The sequence below is a fragment of the Taudactylus pleione genome, unplaced genomic scaffold (assembly GCF_031769625.1).
Source record: "Taudactylus pleione unplaced genomic scaffold, aTauple2 ptg001123l, whole genome shotgun sequence".
In the NCBI taxonomy this organism is placed as follows: domain Eukaryota; kingdom Metazoa; phylum Chordata; class Amphibia; order Anura; family Myobatrachidae; genus Taudactylus; species Taudactylus pleione.
In genome coordinates, this window is record NW_028285524.1 from 1,892,281 (window position 1) to 1,916,414 (window position 24,134).

At 44.0% G+C, this 24,134-nt stretch overlaps 1 protein-coding gene across 1 annotated transcript in view; it reads left to right on the forward strand.

Annotated features, from left to right (window-relative positions):
* The window catches only part of TNN (tenascin N), a 103,869-nt gene that overhangs the window by 44,126 nt on the left and 35,609 nt on the right, over positions 1 to 24,134 (forward strand). Inside the window, exons 3-7 of the mRNA XM_088461882.1 lie at positions 2,028 to 2,489; positions 3,901 to 4,275; positions 10,230 to 10,493; positions 11,784 to 11,969; positions 17,462 to 17,551. Of these exons, the coding sequence (XP_088318008.1) occupies positions 2,028 to 2,489; positions 3,901 to 4,275; positions 10,230 to 10,493; positions 11,784 to 11,969; positions 17,462 to 17,551 (1,377 nt within the window). The remainder of the gene's footprint in view (positions 1 to 2,027; positions 2,490 to 3,900; positions 4,276 to 10,229; positions 10,494 to 11,783; positions 11,970 to 17,461; positions 17,552 to 24,134) is intronic.

Below are 24,134 nucleotides of genomic sequence, written 5' to 3' on the forward strand. Positions count from 1 at the left end.
AACTGTTATGACATGATCTCTCTTTCTCTATTTCCTATGTATTTAGTAAATGTAATACCAGTCTCCCAACATCTGTCAGCAAAACTAACAAGGAAATATATATATATATATATATATATATATATATATATATATATATATATTAGCAATGTGATTCTTCCAGAATGTCTTTCAATGGCATTACAGTTGATATATCTGCCTGTGAATTATCAAATATAGCATGCAATTATTATATGGAAGGTGCAAGCTATTTTCCTGCAATAATTAAAAGCACCACAAGATGGCATCTTGCACCAGATAAAAAAAAATCTATGCAGGGTACACTACAGCAATACAAAGTACTATATTACTGTGTAAATATTATAAATCTCTCAGGTACTCGCATTTAAATCCCTCCCAGATCTCATAGATTCAGCATAATTTCCCCTAAAACTTTTTAATTTTTCTGCAACAATAAACATTTCTCAAATAAACCAATGTAGCAACCTCATGCCAAGCACCATTATTGATGCAAAAGACAAAAATACCATTATTGATGCGAAAGACAAACATGGGCTTTCAGCAAATGTCCTAACTTGGCATTGTAATATATTTGATTAAAGATATGTGTTCTTTTCAATGCGCCTTCCAGTTCCCGAGTTCTAAATGGAAGCACTTTAATATCAATTTATTTGGCTCCTGCAGCGGTAGTCTACCTATGCAAAGCACTCTGGGAACCACTTGAATTCCAGGTGTTAACGATACTTTCTAATTATCTGTACTTGTTCCTCTTCCTGCTCATGATTACCTCAAAATTACCATCGCTAACCTGATGACTAAACCTTTATAGAAATGAAATTCACAATGAACATAACAGTAATATTCCCTTATTTTTAGATTTAACTCTTTTTTCTAGTCCATGTTTTCTGTGCCTGAAAGTATAATACAATACCAGGATCAATTTTCTTAATAAAAGTTAATGCAAGGGTATCTATCAGAAAAATCATTTATGTACTGGTGGTCAATGATATCACACGTTTATAATTAACGCTATGTATATGTACATACAGGTTTATACAGTATGGGCCTTTCACAGTAACGGACACATTTTGCAATTTTCAGCAGACTGTCAGGGGTCTATTTACTAAGCTGTGTTAGGAGACAGAGTGAAAAGTGATAAGGTGAGATGACAGTTGGGAGCTGATTGGCTGGCACCTTATCACTTTTCACTCTGTCTCCTAACACTGCTTAGTAAATAGACCCCCGTGCTTGCGTTGAAAACTGCAAATGGGGTCTGCGCATGCCTCGCACCATGTGTCTGCAGTAGCAAGTAGCTCCAAGTGATGTGAGTCGCATCTTGAGCGGATGCAGCCTTTTGTGAAATGTTCATGTCTGAGCGGCAACTGGGTAGCAACCATGTAGGATAGCCAGGGGGGCAATCAGTGAGCTATCCCTCCCCCTGTAACATTTCTTACCTGTCCACTACCACTGGCTACTGTATAGCACTGCAGCGCTACATCATGCATGGAGAGAGAGGAGACTGCTGCTGCTCAGTGTCAGCAGTCTCCCTCCAGCAGCAGTGGACAGTTAAGATTACGGGGGTCAATTCCACTGATCACTGAGTGTCATGGTAGTGTCTCGGGCTTGTAGCCCAACTTCCATGCTTGGTTGAGGCGCCTGGACGCCGATGGGACGCCCGTTTCAGAAACGTCTTTTGCACCCAGCATTAGGGTAGGTGCAAGTGCCGGTACTAACGATGACTGCTGCGGATGGAAAAATAGTGAGCTGAGCGACTCACACACATGTAGATGCACAGGTACCATATAGTCAGGCTGATACTCTCATTGTCATAACTAGTAAGTCCGACTGAGAATCATGCTCTGGTCTTGCAGTCGTCAACTATGACCGTGTATTAAGTCCTTGACCGCCTGATTTTATACCTGTTTACCAAATGTGTGTATATATTTAAAGTTTACAATTACAGACCTGTTTTAATACTAGTATCACGCTGTGATGATCTATTCACTCTCTAATTCCTCTCCTTTTAGGAAACAACTGCAATGGGAATGGAAAGTATGTGCCAGCACTAGGCACCTGTCAGTGCGATGATGGATTCGAGGGACCCGATTGCTCTACAAAAAGTTGCCCAGGCAATTGTGGTGGAAATGGGGTATGTATCGATGGCGTCTGCCAGTGTGCAGAGGGCTTCACTGGCGAGGACTGCAGCGCGAAAAAGTGCGCCTTCGACTGTGGCAAATACGGGACCTGTGTTGACGGTGGCTGTAAGTGCGCGGAGGGGTACTCAGGCCCAGCGTGCAGAAAGAAGAAGTGCTCGGTGGACTGCAGTCCATATGGCAAATGTGTGGATGGAGCCTGCCAGTGTAATGAAGGCTACACCGGCCTGGACTGCAAAGAAAAAAAATGTGCCGTTGATTGTCGCCCCAATGGCCGTTGTGTTAATGGGCAATGTGTCTGCAATGAAGGCTTTATGGGAAGCGACTGTTCCGTAGGTAAGAGCCTTTGTTAAACCTGTTACTCTGTATACAACGGTACTTTTTTGTTTATGAACTGCATGTACTGTAACTCAGCAGCTGGAAAGTGCTCTAGAAATTATGATGGTTTGGACAAAATAAATGGAGAGTTCGGAGCTTTTACAGTGGGATACGGCCTTGCAACCAGTGGTTTTAATCAAAATAAACCCATTGGTGATGGGCTTTACCCATCAGTAGCTCTCTATAAGTATTTATGTTAACTTGTAGCTGTTATAATATGTTATAAGAACAAGAAACTTAATTTTATGAGGTTAAACAACATTTATCCATGATCAGGGAAATGTTAGTAAGGCTGCGTAGTTTGTCATCTAAGCAGAGTTGAACGTAAGTCGGTTTTGTGAGTGTATCTTCCATGTTTTCACACTATTCATTCTCTGGAGCTGAGCGCACGCAAATACTGGCGAAGATGAGCTGTACTCAACTTAATCGCATTTCCACTCGCAGTTGAAGGTGTGTAACTAGGTAATTGCAGGTTAATTTGTTTACACCTAGTGTAGGGCTGGTGCAAGTCTGCAATGATAATGACAGCTGTGAGACAAAGCTTATGCATGGGGTTGTTCTGATCACAGAGAGGTGTACAGGCCAGCATGCAGGCGACACGTTGAAGGGGTAATCACAGACCACTTACTGTATGTGCAGCTCTGCATTAGCTCTTTGTGGACAGGACGACTTTTTTTCATGTTGATGATTGGAGAAAAGTGCTCACATGTATATGTAATGACATGTAGGGAAACACAAGCAGCCAATGTACAGAAGCTGGTTTGATAGTATACAACACAATCTTTTTTTATTTTATTGAGCTATGATTATTTAGCAATAAAGGGTCGAATGTGACAGCTTCCAATGTACCAAAAGTGCCGATATCGCTGCGAAATCGCCCATAACAAAATAAAAATCAAATTTGGTAAGTTTCATGTTTCTAATTAATTATACTGGCCAAATTAATGTTATCTAATCTTTCGGAATGATGTTCCTTTTAATGATATCACATACAGACTCTCAGGAGAACAGGCAATTCACAGGAAAGGCACTTACCTGCCTGAACAGTTGCTGGGGATGGACATGATATAATGAACCACATTCTGTACCTTAATAGTGTGCACTGAGGGTCTTATGTACATTTGGATGAATTCACCAATTGTTATCAGTGCGTGTGGTTGAACCAACCCTCCAGCACCCAATTATCCCCATCCCTCCCAGGAAAGTGACCTAACAACGAGTACAATAGGCATTACGCCAGTGTAATTATGAAATGCTCCTCATCACACAGATGGCTTATACAGAAATATTTACATCTATATCTTATTATTACATGGGGAAAAATGTGTCTGCAAAACTACTTTTATTTTCCATGTCCCTTTTATTCCAGAGATTGCTAGTCTCTGTGCCTCTAATGGCAGATTCCAGTTGGAAACTGGTACCTGTGTGTGTGATGAAGGCTGGGAAGGACCAGACTGTTCTCAAAGGAGCTGCCCCAACAACTGCGCAGACAATGGCGTCTGTGTCAATGGCGTCTGCCAGTGCGCTAGTGGTTTCACCGGCCCCGACTGCAGTGACAAGGAATGCAGCCCAGACTGTGGAGTTAATGGAAAATGTGTCAATGGAGTCTGCAAATGTAACCTGGGGTTCACAGGTCCAACATGCAATCTGGTGGATTGCATCGTCAATTGTGGTGAGAACGGGCGCTGCGATGGAGGCCAGTGCTTCTGCGAAGAGGGATTCATTGGTGATACCTGTTCTGATGGTGAGAAATAGTTTCAGTGAATCTCATGCTCAACTTTCATTCATTGTTTACCACATATAATCATACAGGGGCCCAGTTATTAATGATAGCATTTGCAATGCAATCTGGGCATGATACAAGCGCCCATGATCGCTTTGCAGGGGGTTGGGTATGGATTGCCGGAGGTCGGGATGCCGCGGGTCAGAATACCGACACCCATAAGGAAACAAAGTAAGTCTAACCCCTACCCTAACCTTCCCTCCCGGTGCTAAACCTAACCTCCCCCCCTAGTGCCTAAGCCTAACCACCCCTCCCCGTACCCTAAACCTAACACTCCCTCCCCGGTGCCTAACCCTAATATCCCCCCATAGTCCCTAAGCCTAACCTCCCCCTCCCCGCACTCTAAACCTAACCCTCCCTCCTTAGTGCCTAAACCTAACTCCGCACCCTAAACCTAACCCTACCCTACCTGGCGATACTTACCTTCAGGATGCCGGCGGTCGGGATATTGGTGCCGGGATCCCGACGCTGTCAGGATTTTGGTGCCGGTATTTAGACCATTGGCATCCCACACGCCGGGGTGCAGACTACATCCCCTTTGCAGGATGTGATCATATCGGCCGAATGTAACAGAAAGCACCCACAGGGACAGGGGCTCCAAAAGGAGGCCGTCCCTGCAAAGTGACTGCGTCCTCGCAGGGGCGTATTTATAATGGGTAGAGGGTGTGTGGTGCAAACAGGCCCCGCACTGCACACCCTGCACACATAATTATACTTCCGGAGTCCCACATCGGCGCTGGTGTCAGCGCTGTAAAAACGCCCGGAAAATGGGTGCTGCGGCCATTTTCCCGTCGTTTTGTGCATGTGCACTAAAGGGAAAATGGCCACTGTGGCCATTTTTCCTGTGACCTGCGCATGCGCTATAGACTCTGGGCACACTCTAGTGCCCAGAGTCTATCAGTTAGGCGCTGGCTGTGCTGGGCTCAATGCGCTGCCGGCCGCCGGACTGAGAGGAGGTGGCCCGTGACGGAGAATGCACACGGGCCTCCTTCTCTCTAGAAACGCCCTTGCATCCTCGGTCTCTTCACTCCTGTGCCGGGACTCCAGTGCATGCGCGGTATACAGACCACACATGCGCCGCGCCCATTGCCAGGGGAGGATTCCCATGGAACCCTCTCCTGATAGTTTTTGCGATGTATAGTCCATAGGTTACAGCAGACTACCGCCATCGTCAGATGATGGTAGCTGCGGGGGCCAATCTCCAGAAAGCATTGCATTCCGGAGGTTGGTAAATATGGCAGCATCGCACCCCCATAGAAACCTATGGAGGTTGCGGCTGGCGGCAGGAATGGAGGGATCACAGCAGGTATCGGAGATATCTGCTGCGATCCCTCTGTCATATATTGGGGTGATACTAAATATTTGCAGTTACCCCCCAAAACATGGGTGTTTTTTGGGACTAAGCCACAAATATTTATTGATAAATGGGCCCCACAACCTTTACCAAAAATGTTGTTCCTATTGTTCTGGTCTCCTGTGTTTTCTTAGAAACTTTTTATACACTATATGCAGAGCTTTATGTTGTCCTTAGATGTGACATGGAATTGCTCTGTGGATACAGCTGTATAAAACAGTGAGTAGAGCTTTGATAAGTCTGATTCCAAGGACAAAAAAAGTAAATGCTCTGCCGGATGGACAGTATCGAACTAGGAAGGGCCCACCAGGGAAATACATTTATAGTGGCCACCTTATGGGGCGAGACCAGTCACCAGGTAGGATGTGGCTAAGCCATAGGTATTTTTTTGGAAGTACAGCAGTTACAGCCTCCTTACTTCATTTCCATGCTCTTTGTCGGCTCTATATGCCTTACACCTACTTACTCCTTGCTTTGCCCCTTTAAAAGTTTTAAAGAAAAAAATAGGAATTAAGCTGTTTCATCACCTTTAACTAGCCTGCAACTATGTTCGCCTGTTCCCATGTCTCATATCTTGTCTGCTCAATGTCGTAGCCAGGTTTTCACAGGAGGGGAGCTAAGAGGCATATCCAACTAGGTGAGGAGTGAACCCCGCAGTTAATTGTCAGCCGGACCTGTTCAATTAGGTCATACATCCCCGGTGTGTAACAAGGATATATACTCATAGCCTCAGGAGCTGCAAGAAAAATTCAGCAGTATATGCACCCTCTGGGGTTTAGCGCACAGGAAAACTCATACATTTCAGCACTTAACGCAGAATCTATGAGTTACCGCGCGTTGTCCGTAGTTTTGCCACATGGGGAAACTGCAGAATGATTGAATAGGTCCAGGCATTAAACCCGAAACTTTCCCTTTCGGTAAATACAGCGGGTAATTGAATCTGCCCCAAAGATGGATAAATATACTCCACAGGCCCAGGTATTTAAATATTCAAATATTTATTTATGCTACACATATTACACAGGGCTTTACAGAGATTATTCAGTCGTTCACATCCGTACCTGGATGACTTCTAGAGAGTTAATCGGCCGCAGCCAATAGAAGCCGGGAAGTGCTGCCGTGGAGCAGAGGAGTGGCTCAAAAATCACCATTTGTGAAAATAAGAGACTGTACAATGTACCGTTGCCCACTATTGAATTAAAAGTAGGAACATTTCTGAGGACAAGAAGTTCCAAGGGCAAATCCATAAAACTTGGGTATATCTTTAAAAAAAAATAGAAAAAAAGGACATTTGGCATCCATCATCTGATGTGTGAGGAGCACAGTGCACAGTGCAGGGTTACCTCTGCTGACGGCAGTAGTGAATAGGAGCCAACTATTCATTTTAAAGGATATATTAAAAAAAAAAAAAAAAGTAGATGAAAGATTATATATCCCACTGTCCGGAAAAGCGGAACTATCAATCTGTGTAGGATTGCTCCCCAGGTGCACCTTATTGCAGCCCATGCACCTATATTGCAGGTATGTCATGTTATCCTTCTCACACAATGTACTGTACAAGATCTCCAGGAAACAGTCCATGCCAATGAAACAATGAAAAAAGTGGTAACTCATTTATTTGTTGACAAACCTAAAATAGGTGACAGAATAGTTTAATAATAAAATGTTCTTCAATTTAGCAAGAGCCTCCAAGCAATGTTACAGGTAGTAACAAACCTACTGAGCGGTTAAAGAACACTTTGCACAACTACTTACTAAAACATGGTGATAGGGATGGTTTTCTATCTGTGTTTATTTCAGTGATAAAAACCACCTATCGCTATATTTTAGCACTAAAATCTCACCAATACTCAGCTGCCTCATGCTATAGTGCAGGCCTGGCCAACCTGTGGCTCTCCAGCTGTTGTGAAACTACACATCCCAGCATGCCCTGTCACAGTTTTAGCATTCCCTAAGAGCAAAACTGAAGCAATGCATACTGGGACTTGTAGTTTTACAACAGCTGGAGAGCCACAGGTTGCCCATTCCTGCTATAGTGCCTCGGAGCAGTTACAACTTCGCCGGACCAATCTCGGGTCGGGGAATATGCACACGTGTACCAGGGGAGGTTTTGTGTGGCCTAATGATGCCAGACATGATTTTATCATTCACTCACACACTTGTGTTTCACTATTGGCCCCACTGCTGGCCCAGTACATTAGTAGGGGCCGAGTGCAAAGTGCTAAAAGCGGCCATTTTTTCTGATATTCTAATGCTGCCCTGATTCCATTGGTTGAATGGTTGCAAGCTGTGCTCTCTTACCTCTTATGCTGGGTACACACTGACAGATACACTACAGAACAATGAATGGAACGGACAATATACTGTATCAGCGGGTGTGTAGAGATGATATGTCTGTGTACGAATTAGTTCACAGACATATCGCATCTGCCCTGCAGCACAGCCAATACAGATATATCGGCATGTCTGGCTGTGTGCATGGATGACCCGGCGACCGCACGTACACTTGCTGCAGAGACCCACCGGTGACTGACATCTCAACAGGACGGGCAATTTAAATGCCCGCCTTGTTGTGATGACAGAAACAGACACATTGGCAGAATGATTGGTAAGTGTGTATGCAGTGCACCAGTTGTTGGGTAGGTCGGCGGGCAGGTGTGTACCCAGCTGAAGACTGTCTTTTAATTCCCAGTCTAGTTGTATTATTTTTGTAATTGTAAAGCACTGCAGAGTATTCTGCTACTTTATAAACAAGTGTTAGTAATAATAGTAATAATCATAATAACATGCCTCCCAACCATCCCAATTTCAGTTGGACAGTCCTACTTTTCAGGCACTGTGCTGGTGTCCCACCCAGGGACCGCAGTGTCCCGCGGCCAGGGAGGAGGTTGGGGGTCATGCACATGTCATCCACACTGTGCAGTGAGAGGCAGGACACGTCCCCAAAACATCATACAACAGGGGGCATGGCCTTGCACACGTGCACTCCAAAGATATAATAATAAAAATGTTACATAAGTGTGGATATGATTGCTTTATTTTATATGATACATAAACAATCTGGAGATTAAAATATGATATTTCTATAATGCGAGATACTACATAATGCTGTTTTCTGAGAGAAAAAGTTTCAGGATGACTTTCTGACCACAGTTATGGGCCTATTTATAAAGCCACAAAAAGTTTAATCTCTGATTTTCATCTGAGATAGATTTTTTGATAAATATCAAAGGCTAGGTCCAACGGTGGCTGCCACCACGTATCACCATCAGTAGCCATGTCTGGCAATAACGTACTCACACTTTACATGGGGAACCTAAACTAGCTATTGCCTATTTAAGAAGGATAGCCGCTGCCCTACAATCACTACTATCATCTCACGACGGTGATATTGGGAAGTGGAAACTATTTTATTTATTTATTACTTATAACTATTCCTCCGGCATTGGGCTGCAAGCCTGCAACTGCCAGATACAGGTACCGCAGCTACCCCCCCCCCCAGCTCCCACAGTTACACGCTGAGGAGCCTTGTTATACAGGTAAGTGTGCTGTAATTAGGAAAAAGCCCCGCGGGTGGGGGGATTTGTGCTGTCTGGGGTTTACTGTGTGGCATAATGTGTATGGAGCATTATAAGCATTACAATTGTGTGGCGTAATCTGTAAGGGGCATTACTACTGTGTGATCATACTGTGTAAGGGGCATTATTACTGTGTGGAATAATCTGTAAGGGGCATTACTACTGTGTGATCATACTGTGTAAGGGGCATTATTACTGTGTGGCGTAATCTGTAAGGGGCATTACTAATGTGTGGTAATAATGTGTAAGGGCCATTACTAATGTGTGGTCATACACGCACGCTGTCCCTGTTTACAATATGGGGGTGGGGGCACCAAAGCTCTTTCTGGCACAGGGCACCAAAATGTCTATTTACGGCTCTGGAAAGTAACAGTATGTTTCGGGACGGGTTGGGTGCGGGATGCTGGAGCTCGGGATCCCGGCAGTCAGAATCCTGACACCAGCATACCTACAGGGTTAGAATACCGACACTTGTCGTCAGTATTCTAACACTCCCCCTCTCCCTCCCCTAACCCTCCCTCCCCGGTGCCTGACCTTAACTTTCCCCCCTTAGTGGCTCCCCCTAGTACCTAACCCTAACCCCGCTACTTACTTTCGGGATGCCGGCACCGGGATTCTGACAGGTGTCGGAATTCCGGCACTGACATTCTAAGCGCCGGCATCCTGACTGTCGGGATTTTAACCGCATCCCGTTTCTAACATTCTACACAAAATTTGGACTCCACCGAAGAACAGTTTTACAACTGTAATTACAACCATTCCTCTCATATTTTAAAGGACACAAATATGTCTATGACATGTATAAGTCTTGCATCCTAGTGGAATATAATACTTTTCATCTTACTCAGTGTAAACGTTATCTTGTCTGCAATACTCCATGAAAGGGGACAGATGTGATTTCTACTGAGGATGTAAAATTAGTCATCTCTAGTTTTATTCCAATTGGTATTATAAGTAACTCCCCTCTCTCTGCTCTGTAATAGTGATGGCTGTGGAGAACTTGCGTCTCGTCAGTGCAACAGAAGACTCATTAAACATTGGCTGGGACTTGCTGGTGGAAGTGGATTATTACTATATCAGTTACTATCCTTTTGGCGATGAAAGCCAGAAAAAGCAAATTAAAGTCTCTGCAAACCAAGACTTTTACCAGATTGGGGGTCTGAGCCCAAGCACACTGTACCAAATTCTTATGTACCAAGTGAAGAGTGGAGTGACCAGCGAGCCTGCCGAACTCCAAGGAAGAACTGGTGAGGAGGGTCAGAGAGAGTAACGCTATAATACATCCTGATAGTGATTTGTAGAGTAATGCATACTACTGGCAGTGTGTTTCTCTGTATCCATGTCCAAACTGAGAACACTGAAACTCAGGTATAAATATATACATCATTGTTACGTACAATTTAGCAATCATGCAACAGTTACCTATCAAAATATGGAACGGAAGAGTACATTTGCCCCAATCCATGGTGCTTAGGGTGAAGTGGATTTTACAGGTGCCGAGGTTCCCTATGAGTATTGCTCTCAAAATATTGGAAGGAAACGCCAGGGCACCCATATCACTTCAAGTTTGCTCGGACCTAAAATTGAGCCAGATACTTCCTTTCAGGCCCCAAATAAGGTAAAACAGTTTGGTGTACCAGGAACCTAAGTTATGGTAAAATAAGATAAAAGATTTTTGAGGAAAACCAGGACACACGCGGTCAGTCCCTCAAGCCATGTCCAAAGAGGGAAAATGTAGAAAAACTACCAGATATGGCCACCAGGATGCAGAGCATTTTCATACAGACAGTCTATATACATATACAGTATATATGATGAATATTTATCTTTGTTGGCAGTTGGGTCGTGTCGTCTATAATTTCTTATCGCATGTACAACTTTAGACTGGCAGGGAGGGATCCGCAGTTCCCTCTCCAGTGACAAGATAGCCCATGGGCTACAATAGCTAAAGACATTGGCTATTGGGTCCAAGCTCCAAAAATCTAAGCTTTTCAGAACCTGGTAAATTGGACTACATCATGGTTGCAGTGTGGTTCTGTGGGTCTTTACATAATGCAGGAGGTCTCAATGATCTATGCATTAAAGTGGCAATACATTGCACCCCCATACTCATTTACATATGATTATCTGAATGATAGTCATCTACATATATATATATATATATATATATATATATATAGACCCTCTGTTTAGCCTTATTAAAGTTGGTCGTTTATATTTGCAATCTCCATCCCTGAAATTCCATACTTGCTCATGGGACCCTATGTAAGATGTGACCATACTGTAGGATAAAGTTATTCATGGGGCTGTATGCACACATAAAATGGGTGGTGCTGCAGAATAATATTGGTGGTGCTAATAAAAGAGTAGGTGAAGTTACCTAACTTGACTGGCTCTTACATACTGTATATCGATTTAATGTGCCTAGTTACAAATCCGGTTGAGCAATCACTATGTGATAAGGAAACTGAAACTTATCGTGTCTCAATGTAAAGTGCATCTAGCACAATATATGTCCGTATTCTTTTTATCTCCAGGTGATTCAGCGCTAGGAACTCTGTGGGTGACAGAAGAGACAGAGGATACTTTGGAGGTGGAATGGGAGAATCCTGCCGATAAAGTGGACTATTTTAAACTGAAATATGGTGCCCAGTCAGGTGGAGCTGAGACGGAGGTTCAGGTGTCTCAGGGAAGTGACCCCAAGAGCAGGTATATTATTACAGGTGAGTTATCTAGATAGAATTCAAATTAAATTCAAATACTTTCATGCTTTTAAGTGTCTATTATATTTTGTGATAATACATAGAAGCTGTGATCATTGTGGAGCTCTGGATGGAAATGGTGCAGGTTATTATACTCTGGTTGGGCTCAGAGCTGGATCATCCATTAGACAACTTAGGCTCCCGTCTAGACCCCATTAGGCTCCAGGTTGCCTGGATTACTCTTACTCCTTATAATGTTTTTTTCAATCAAAGGGGGGTAGGGGACCAATGCTTTGACTAGGGCCCATGGTGTCTTATTCAGGTTGCGGATGGGCCCCTTGTGACCACTCTGTACAGAAGGGACTAGTGTATATATGTTCCTTTGTTCTTTGTCTGGTGAGGTGTCTCCAGAGCAGAGTGTTGGATCTTTTTCCCCAAGTTCTGGTCAAGATGGTAAAAATCCTAGGACAGGTAAATGTACAAATTTAAAATTATAAGAGAGTATCAATGAGTGAGAGAGAGAGAGAAGTGACATTAGAATATGTAGCTGTTGTTGGCATCATAAGTAGTGTGGGGTTGGAATACAGTTTATTCTTCTCATTTTGTGTGGGTTTCCTCCAGTTCCTCAGTAAAAACATATACTGGTAGATGGTTGGGAATTCTAAATGTAAGCTCCATTGAGGCAGGTGCTGCCGTGAATGATTACGTTCTCTGTACAGTACTGCATAATATGATTGGCAATACATAATAATAATATTAATAATAATATGTGGTTTAAAAGTGGAGGAAAGTTGGTGGCTAAAGGGCCCCATACACCTGAGCCGCGTTTCCCCGTTCTGCCAATGCCGACCCAATTCGCCGACCAAAACCCTCTGCTCCATGGGAGGTTTCTGTCCTCTCTGAGCTGCCTTAACACCATGCGTTATGGTTTGACAGATGTACTGCCCCAGTCAAGCTCCCCACCTGCCACTGTACCCGGGGTGAGTGAAGGGCCGGGCGCTTGGAGTCTGCTCGGGGCTCTCCCCCACGCCTAATTCGAGAACATTGATCATTGATGATTGGCAATCCATTGGCAGATCGGGGAATTTCAACATGTTAAAAATCAATCAGAGAATTGAGATTTTACAACATGTTGAATAACCCTGATCTCCTGACCCTGATGTTGGCAGAATGGGGAATTGGGTCAATCTATCGCAGATGTATGGGCCCCATAAGTCTTGGTATGGACCATTTTTGATACCAGAGGACACTGCCTCAAGGCGGCTGTCTACTATCCGATTAAAATGAGCGATATAACGATATTGTTATCGTTCACTAATCGGCCATGAAAATGTCGAAAACGACCACCGATGCACGCTCCCGCTGATCGTTTTTGACATCTATCATCGTCTGAACATGCTGATCAAACTGCTGATAACGACAGATTGCCCATGTTCAGGGATGACGGAGGGTGCCTACACTGAAAGACTGATCGTTCAGTATAGGCACAGCACAGACTGTGAAATGCCGTAATCGGCTAGTCGTTTCACAGTCTGCTAGTGTATGTGCCCCTTTACACTTAATGAAGACAGATAATGTACAATTTCTCTCATGGTTTAAAATCCTTTACATATACATTCATAAAATGTTCATACTGTGTAGTCGGTATTTAACATTTTCTCTGTCACCGTCTAGGGAGTGCTTTGCTAGTATGGAGAAGTCTTTTCAACTATAAAATTCTCAATTATTTCCCTTTTAAGTGTTACTTGTTGCAATAACCATAAATCATTTAACAGCTCTATGGTTTAAATTGTACATTGTCTCCTGTAATTAAAAATCAAATGTGAAGAACTTACAGCCGACTTATCGAGTTACAGAGTTACTGTATTTTTCATGACTTCTGACACAGACAGATACGAGGGGCCTGGTAACGTCTGCCAGTAGCAGTTTAGGTTAACTGGTTCCGTGTGTTCACAAGCTGCAGTGAACATCTTGTAGAGGTTGTGGTAATGCACTGTTGGCCCCCAAGGTAACTAAGGAGATAAGAAGCATGTAATATAGTTATAATAACCTACAGGCTTAAGTGCATTCGTTCTTTACATAAAGAGTTTGATGTTTGCATATAATGACATAATGATTATTACTTAATTGATCTTGTCTGAAAATCTGAGTGTGAATAGACATTCTGGTGTAAAATGCCACAAAGAGTTTCAGATTCATGACTCTTTATATGATTGCGCTACAGTAGAAGTGTTTTTGGACTTTGGGCCTGATTCACTACGGATCGCTAGTGCGATCGCACCTGTGATTACGCATGAAAATATGCTAATGTCTGCAATTGCAGAGCCAGCCTAGACACGCCCACTATCGTTTTCCGGTAATACCTGGCAATCTTTCGTAAACATCTGGAACATAGAGTAACATCGGCCCCTCACACAGACGGCCTGATTCAGACCCGCTCGCGAGCGCTGTGCGCTTGCAAGCAGGTCGATGGGGGCCCAGTGCGCATGCGCACGACGGAGCAGGCTCCGTCGTGCGCATGCGCGAGACCCGGATAGCGATGAGCAAACCGTCGCTCCGGGTCCCGTACCAAAGGGGGCGTGCTGTCAATGTTGAGTGACAGCACGCCCCCTTTGGTGGGCGGGCCGGGGTCGTGGCTGCCCAGACGGAGGCGTTCCCATGGGAACGCCTACCGTCTGGGGCCGGCCCCACTGACATCACAAGTGATGTCAGTGGGAGTGCTTTCGGCTCTGTTAGAGCCGAAAGCACTCTTGGGCTTGCGGCAACGAGACCCTACCACAAGGGTCTCATTGCAAGCCCGATGGTCTTGACCATCGTGACCATCTTCCTGGCCACTCGCTATAGCTGTGGGTGGTCACCCACAGCTATGCGAGCAGCCAGGAGGCCGCTCTAAAAAAACAGAAGCCTGGCCCTGATTCAGAGCGAGCGCTCTGTCAGAGCATCCGGCTCTGAATCAGGCCCAGAATTACAACAGGTCTGACCTTACTCAGAATTTGCTAACCTTGTTGCACGCAGTGAGTACACAAGCTACGTACAGTATGCCGTGTGGACAATTTATGCACGCCCATGCAACAGCGTTCAAAAAGACAGGCACGCCTGCGTTTCTCCTACCACTCCCCCGTCACCACCTCCAAACGCTGACGTCCCATCCTTTGATCTGCGATGGCTTTGTATCTGCGTAGGTGATTGCAGTGCAATCGCAATGCCAACTCCCGCTATCGGCTGTTTTGCGTACGTTGTTACAGTTGCGATCTGTAATGTATCAGGCCCTACATCTTAATTGCAGCAGAAGGTACAAAGTATGTGACCCTGCGCTCCAATTTGCTGGAGCAGTATCAGGTTCACTCTGCCACAGCTGTGACTCTGTCTGTGCAGCAGTGAGGTACAGTAGATTATACAATGTACTTGCATTTATCCAAAGCTGACGCGACTAGAAAAACTGTATGTACTAGTTCTAGATAAACACAATCACAGACAGATATATCTGAACTTCTTTGGAAAATACAATTCTGGTTAGATAAGTATAAATTAGGTTATTCATCAAGGAAATGTTCTTGTAACACATCATGAGATTTGTAAAATAAATCTGTTCAACACTATACAGATCTCAGGCAGTTTTATGCTCCAATTTGACCTCGATTTTTCAGCTGTAATCTAATACAAAGTTCTGTGTAACTGGGGAGAAATACGGAGTATAATAAACATTTTATTTATAAGAGGAGATCTTTGTATTTTAGATGATTTTTTCTTAACTCTTTGAGTTGTTCATCTCAATGTTGAGCACTTTCAAATGGAGCCATTGAATGAGGTAGATAATTAAGGCCCATTTATTGAGTTCATATGGACAAAGGGGGTGATTCAAAGGTGGACGCTGCTCCGATTCGGTCGCAAATGTTTTCTGCTCTGCGCATGCTCGGTGCAGCAGTGTGCATGTACAGCGATGGCAGTGCCAGATTACCAAATAGGCAGAGTAGGCTCCGGCCTATGGGCCCCTCAGCTTTTAGGGTCCCCACAACAACGGATCAAAATAATATTGATTTGATCTTGAAAGAAAATTATAATCAAGCTTTCTTACATTGTTTCCAAAAGATAGAAAAAATGAATCAACTCAAAGAAATGAAAATGTTACTTTAAAGACTCTATAGAAAATACTGTATTAATGTAATGTACCCATTAACAGCTTAAAGTACATACACCATAGACATCAGATTCACATTACAATTTGTCTCTGAAAAGCTCATCTTCTGTTGGTGCAACCTACGTACGGTTTATTAAAATTGTTGGTTGGTAAAATGAAAAGCGTGATAGGAGATAATTTGCGAGGGGGCTCTTAGATTTCCACTGCCTAGGGGACTCCACAGGGTTTAATTCGGCACAGAGTGATGGTGTTGTGGCTCTGGTCGCACTCTGGTGTTACTTGCAGTGCGATTGACATTTTGCAGGCATTGGGGGGTACAGTTAATATACCTACGGCCGGGATGACCGAATTCCCAGCGCCGGAATCCCGACCAGCGCTAGAAGACCGGCGTCGGAATCCTGACATTGCTGGAGATGCCAGCATCCCAACAGCCGGCATCCCTATCATAAGTACAGTGGGCGTCCTTAGCTGTTAGCCGTGTGGGGGGGTGGTGTCAGCTTTAGGCACCCCTGGGGGAGTTAGGGTTCGGCTGTGGGAGGGGGAAGGTTAGGGTTAGGCTCCGGGCAGGGGGGGGTTAGGGTTAGGCACCACCGGGGTGAGGTTAGGGTTAGGCACTAAGGGGGAGGGGTAGGGTTAGGCACTAAAGGGGGAAAGTTAGGTTTAGGCACTAACTGGGAGGGTTAGGGTGCAGGGTAGGGAGGCTTAGTGTTAAAGCAGGGTTAGGGGGTGAATAGGGCAGGGAAACAGTACTTACTATTCCTCTGTTGGGATTGTAGGCATCGGGATGCTGCTGTCAGTCTATTGACAGCCGGTATCCCGAGTGTCGGGATATCATACGGATCCCGTTGGGGGCCGTGACGGGGAGTGTTATAGAAAATGGAGGCGTGCCACCGCCATTTTGGGGGCATACCAAAGCCAACAACTGCGTCTTCCAACGCAGATTCACTGGGCTCATAAGCTTAGTTGCTGTGGACATTCTGAGCAACATCAGATGTCCGATGGTCCGCGCAATGTTCCTGATGTTGATCTGGCATAACTTCTCAGATCGCAACAGCGATCCCTCTTGCGTCCACCTATGAATCACCGCCAGAGACCAGAGCCATTACCTACTTAAAACAGTATCAAAAGACTCTTTACCTTGACTGCAGTTTAAGCATAGGAAACATTTCTTCATACGATGTGTGATATTTTAAATACTAATTCTGTGTGCACCACTTGCATTATTTTGTATCATGTAGCTGTGATTTATCAATTCAGACTTACAGAAGAGGCTTATATGCATACAACAACTCTATGAATACAATCTAATGGGACTGTAGTAGCAGAAACAATTGATAAACTCTATGTAATGTATGTGTCTGGTTTTCATCTTCAGGTCTTCGGCCCAGCACAGCATATGACATCAGTGTACGGTCCGTGAGAGGAGCTAGGGAAGGGAAGGCTTCCACTGTAGCTGGCGTCACAGGTATAGTAATAAATATATACATTACAGGAACAGGATATAAGATGAGTGTTTCTCTGTCAATGTATGTATAGCTGTCTTGCATACATTAGTAGCCCAGCCAGTAGAATGTGTTTACTCATAGACCATCAAGCAGATTGTGTTTTCTCATAGCCAGCCAGTAGAATGCACTTACTCATAAACAATTGAGTAGAACGAGCCTACTCATAAACCATACAGTAGAACATGCTTACTCATAGACCAGCCAGTAGAATGTGCTGACTCATAGACCAGCCAGTAGAATGTGCTGACTCATAGACCAGCCAGTAGAATGTGCTGACTCATAGACCAGCCAGTAGAACGCACTCTCATAAACCAGCCAGTAGAACACACTTACTCATAGACCAGCCAGTAGTATGCGCTGACTCATAGACCAGCCAGTAGAACGCACTCTCATAGACCAGCCAGTAGAACATACTTACTCATAGACCAGCCAGAAGAACGCACTTACTCACAGACCAGCCAATACATTGCACTTACTCATAGACAAACCTATAGAATGTGCTAGCTCAGTGGTTCTCAAACTTGGTCCTCGGGACCCCACACGGTTCACGTTCAGGTCACCCAGCAGCTGCACAGGTGCAATCATTACTTGCTGACACATTTTAAAAGATCCACAGGTGGAGCTAATTATCTCACTTGTGATTCTGTGAGGAGACCTGGAAAACATGCACTATTTGGGGTCCTGAGGACCGAGTTTGAGAACCTGTATGCTAGCTCATAGACCAGCCAATAGAATGTGCTCACTCATAGGGCAGCCAATACAATGCACTTACTCATAGATAAACCAGTAGAATGTGCTAGCTCATAGTACAGCCAATAGAATGTGCTTACTTATAGAGCAGCCAGTAGAATGTTCAAGATCATAGACCAGCCTGTAGAATACACTTACACATAGACATACCAGCAGAATGCACTTAATCATAGGCAAGCTACTTATTCATAGCCCAGCCACTCTATGCTCAGTCTTTTCAGCCAATTCTGTCAATCATGTTTTCACTGAAATTATCACGTTTAGTCAAATGCTAAAATGTTGTCTAACTTCATCATTCATTTACTTATTTCTTATTTATTATCTGTAATAAAACAAAATTCTCTCTCAATCACTAATTCGCTTACAGTTTACTTTTATGGAACTAATTATTTTGGGTACTGAATCAATATTCACAAAAGTGTAGTTGATCAATTCTCAAGGGACCAGTGACTTCACTGAGCCACAAACTGACAAAACGGAGGATCACTGGTGCCTAGTGGGGTCATAGCATGCATAAGTGTAACAGCTGGTTCAGCCAGGAAAATGGCTGCCTCCACGGTATTACTGCTCTGAAAAATGCTTATGCTTCAGAGTATTCTATAGTGATAAGGATAAGGGCAATACTATTGATGTGTGATGAATCATTCATATATTAAAGGCAATGTGTAATCTGCTTTTTTATTTAATTGAAAAAAGAAACTATTGTTCTAGGCGCTCATCTGCTATAACAGTTATATTTCTATAATCTCAATACAAATTAAATTGATATACAATGTGTATTGAATTTAAAGCTGCAGGTCCTCAATTGTGGGATTTGTGAATACCCATTATTTGGACTGAGAAAGGAAAATTAGAATGAATGTGGAACTATTAAACTGGACCAAATATTATCAAGACAACAACTAACATGCATTATTGCAATTTAAGTGATGTGTGCACAGATTAGGGATTATTTCTACTATGTCACTATTGCATTTTCTACGTAGTTTCCAAGATCCATATGGATAAGCTATAGTTAAATTTTTTATCTTTTATTGTGCATTGAACATATATTTGCATATCACGTTATATTATCAATTGTGAGTAAATAAATTATTTTCTTCTACAACAGAGTTTTCATTGCTATATCTAATCATCTGCCATTTCACAATTGTTGGATAATATTAGCGCAGTCCTTTCATTCTATTTTTCCTTTTTTCTTTTAATTGCCTAACAGTGTCAACTGATCTCACTGCTGATTGTACATATTTTTGACCATCAGCCAAACGACATCTATATACAGTAATTCTACCAATGACATTTGAACACTCAAAGAAGTTAGTAACATTGCGGCATAGAGACAAAGGTAAAGGGCAGTTTTCTGTCCCCAGGGTTTGCAGGGATGCATCGTGCCACATCTAGTTCCCATCTTTCCACCACTAATGATATCGTTAATGAGACTCGCAATTTCTTCAGTGCTCACAAATCCTAGCACCAAAGTGACAACACGCGCTGACGTAAAACAGGAAACATGGCAGAGTGCACAGATCTCCTAAGCTGTTATCAGCAGGCATTGTTTGCCTGGCAGTATTATACTGGATTGAGCTTGGTTACTATATAAAATGAAGCACTGTCATGAAGTACTGTAGGCCTAGGATGGCTCCTGCCCCACCGTCTGCTGCTGTGGGTATTTTATTATTAAAATTTACTTATAAGGTTCCATAAAGTGTCCAAAGCGTCATACAAGGGGGTATAAATAAAACATTGCAAAATGACTGAGCGTAAGTACAATACACACAATAAAACCATGACATAAGTCCATGCAATGAGTAAAAAACATTACTAAAACAAGCTCAATATAGATTCATCGAGTGCAGAACTTACTCTGCTCCCATGCGACGCACCTCCGCATACACCTTCTAGCATCAGCAAGTTGGCCATACTCTTGTCCCGGTTACTTGTGCTACCATAGGAGAGTAAGTTCTGCACGCGATGAATCTATTTTGAACTTATGGGTGAGCAAACAGGGTAATAAGGCTAAATGTAATAGGGCCCGAGTTTTGAAAATGTGCGAGTATAGAGCTATGGGCCTGATTCAGCAAGGATCGCAGCTGCTAAAGTGTACGCAGACGGGCGATTGTTGCTAACTGCGCATGCGTATTGCATCGCAGTGCGCGTGCGCGAATGCCTTACTGAGATAGGGACTGTGATTGCAGTGAGTACTCAAATCAATTGCAGACTGATTGACAGGAAGCACCGTTTGGGGGTGGAGACGGGGGGTGGTCGGAGAAACACAGGCGTGCCAGTCCCTTTGAATGCCGTTGCAGGGGCGTGCATAGATTAGCCCCTGCTAAGGCATACGCAACTTGAGCTCTCGCTGCGTGCAGGAAAGTTAGCAATTTAGGTTAGGGCCACAGCCGTTGGACACGCTTTACGGGGTCCCCTGTCCAAACCATTATAACCCCACGCTAGTCATACCAGGCCGGAGATCCCTAGGGAGGTGGGGACCCCCCATAAAGAGGCTCCTCCTCTCCGGGGCACCCCAGGGCAGTGGGTGCTGGGCTGATTGTGTAACAAAATAGAATAAATAATATTGTCTTTTACAGAACTATAGGTCCCTCAAGCCTCCCCTGCATGCTGGTATTTGGAGAACCACAAGTGCTAGTATGCGGGGCATTAAGGACCCGCTGGTACTTCTAGTTCACCTGTAAAAGAAATATTAAACAAACGACAGTACACACACACTGATGGTTTTATTATTTTGTCACATATTCCACCCCGCTAGAAAGAGTTCGGTGCTGGTTGATGAAAATACGACGGAACCCTAAGCCTCCCCCCCCATGTTTTCACAACCAGGACTGGCTCAAATAAGCCCGGAGCTGATTTGTGCTTTTAGGGAAGGACCACGCATATACCTGTATATATGTATTTTAAACTTTTAATAGGTTTTTTAACACAGAAGCATGCAAAGATCTCACTGATCTGTGCATGCCTCTGTGTACCTTGCACCATTTAATGAAAGTTGCATTACAAGGTGCAAATTTACCCGCAGTTTTAACTCGCATGCACTCACACGAGTCAAAATGGGACCCAATTACTCACACCCTATTACATTTGCTAGTTGTGGGACAAACTCGCACATTTAGCTCATAGTCTCTGAAGGGATTAAAGGAGACAAAGGTGTGGAGCACTGGTGACTGGATACTACTATGGGATAACAAGAGGGAAGAGGGCCCTGTCCTTGAGAGCTTACCGATAAGCAAACAGGGTGGAAGGATTGAGATTGAAGAATGGTGAGCTATGAGAAGGGCTGGTAATCTGTAATAAAAAAGATGTGTCTTAATGGTGTGTTTAAAGCTGCAGCGACTGGTCGAAAGCCTGATTTTCAGGGGAGGGGGAAATACCAGGCAAATCTTAGAAGTGAGCTTGAGAGGAAGTGACCAGGGTGGAGATGAGGTGGTGGTCAGAGTAGGGGCAGAGAGGGTGGATGGAGTGTGGACAGAGATAAGGTTGGAGAGGTAGAAGCTGGAGGAGAGGTGTAGAAGTTTACATGTGATAGAGAGGAGTTTAAACTGGATTCTGGAAATGGTGCCAATGGAGCTGGTTGCATATGGCAAGATACGAAAATGAGATGAGCAGCAACATTTAGGATAGGCTGAAGTCGGGAGAAGCAAGTGTGAGGGTTTTGGTGGCCTCAAGGGTGATGTATGTTGTGGAGGTGAAAGCGGCAGAATCAAGAGATAGAATTATTGTGGGAAGTAAAGGGAGAGCAGAGTCAAGGACAACACCCAGGCAGTGTTCATGACAGATAGTAGCATTGGTGATGTTGTCAACAAAAATAGAGGGGGGCGGGAGGGGGGAACTAGTGGAGGGACCCTGGACAAAATTATACGTTTGGACTTGGCCTTGTTAAATTCAGATTATGCTGGGACATCCAGTAGGAGTTGATGGAAATGCAGTTAGAGACATTAGAGAGAATCAAAGGAGCAATGTCTGGGGAGGAGAGATAGATTTGAGTGTCACCTCAATAGAGGTGGTATTGGAGGCAGAAGGGGCTAATGATATTTCCAAGAGATCATGGTGTATAGAAAGAAAAGAAGGGGACTAAGAACAGACCCTTTAGAAATGCCGACAGGTAGAAGCAGAAGAAGGGAAGGTGCAGGCAGAGGAAGAGGCAGTAAAGGTGTGGTTTGAGAGGTAGGAGGTCAGCCATTAGAGAACAGAGTCATGGAGACTGAGAGTGGAGGCTTTGAAGGAGGAGAGGGTTGTTCACAGTATCACAGACAGCAGATAGGCAAAGCAGGATGAGTAGAGAACAATGACCCTTGGATTTGGCAGTGAGGGTGTCATTAGTATCCTTGCTAAGGGTAATTTCAGAGGTATAGAAAGGGTAGAAACCAGATTGAAGAGGGTCAAGAAAAGTGTAGGGTGATAGGAATGAGGTAATGCAGAGATAAACAATCCTTCTCAAGAAACTTGGAGGAGAAAGATAGAATAGTAGTTACAGAGAACATTGGGCTCAAGTGGGGTTTTTCTGAAGATGAGTGAGACAAGGGTATGTCTGAAGCAGGAGGGGGCAGATTCTGAGGAGCGAGCCAAGATGAGAGACTTAAAAGTCTTAAGAGTTTTAAAATACAACTGCTTGGCATTAGACTTTGAATTGAGTGAAGTCTATATGAGAAAGTGATTGCCTCCAGTATTTTTCAGTAGTGTAGGAACATTTCTGACAGTAGCAAGTTAATTTGGAATTCCAGGGTTAGGGTGCAAAGCTGGAACTGCAGAGTCAAGGTGAGGGTGAAGTTTTAGAATGAGCCAGCTTGACTAAGGAAGAAAAGGATTTAGATGCGAGAGAGGCAATAATCCAGTGAAAGAAGAGAACAGGGGTGTCAAGAGCATCAAGGTTGTGCTTAGAAAGAATAAACTTAGGAGGGGTCGGAGAGTTGGTTGTGGAAAGGAGAGGCTAAAGAAGAGAAGTTTGTAAAAAAAGAGGGAGTTGAAGTTAGGGAAATCAGAGATGTGACAGAGATGGGAAAAGGCTAGGGCCAGTGAGAGACCACAGGAATGCGCATGGGGAAGTCCATTGTGCAAGGTTAAAATGGGAAAAGAGAGAGAGAGTATCTTGGAAGCGCCGACATCCATGGGATTATCCAGTGGGATATTTAAGTCATGCAGGATAAGAGAGGAATGGTTAGAGAAGAGGAAGTGGGGAAGCTAGGCTGTGATGTTATCAATGGATTGTAAAATTGTTATGGTAGATGACTGCAACACAAAGGTGAATGTGGTGGAAGAGGCAGAGAGAGTGGACCTCAAAGGAGTAGAAGGTAAGAGAGGGGGTAGGAAAAAGAAAGTGCATAAGGAAAAGATAAGGACTCCCTTACCTCCACCTTGCCAGTCTTGCGGAGTTTGGGTGGGAGAGAGAGGTCCCAATTAAAAGAAAAAACAGGAAAATGGCATCACCGGTGAAGAACTGTTTCCGTGATGATGAGGTATTTGAGAGAGTTCAAGATAAAGTGGATGTGGATGAATGTAATTTCATTAAAATAGATATTGCGTTCCACAGGGCACAGGAAAGGGCACTTCTGTACTGTCCCTTATGTAAGCTCTCCGAATAGCCTGCAGATAGACCTGTTGCCTATTACAGCAAGGAAAGAACAGCAAAGGGGAAAGCATGCTGCAGTTTCATCACTGCACAAGCTGTAGGTCTTAACCTTTACTAGACATAACCAATAGCAGAGGTTCCCAAACGCGGTCCTCAAGGCTCCCTGCTGTTCAGGTAGTAGAGACATCCATGGCTGAACACAGGTGGTTAAATCA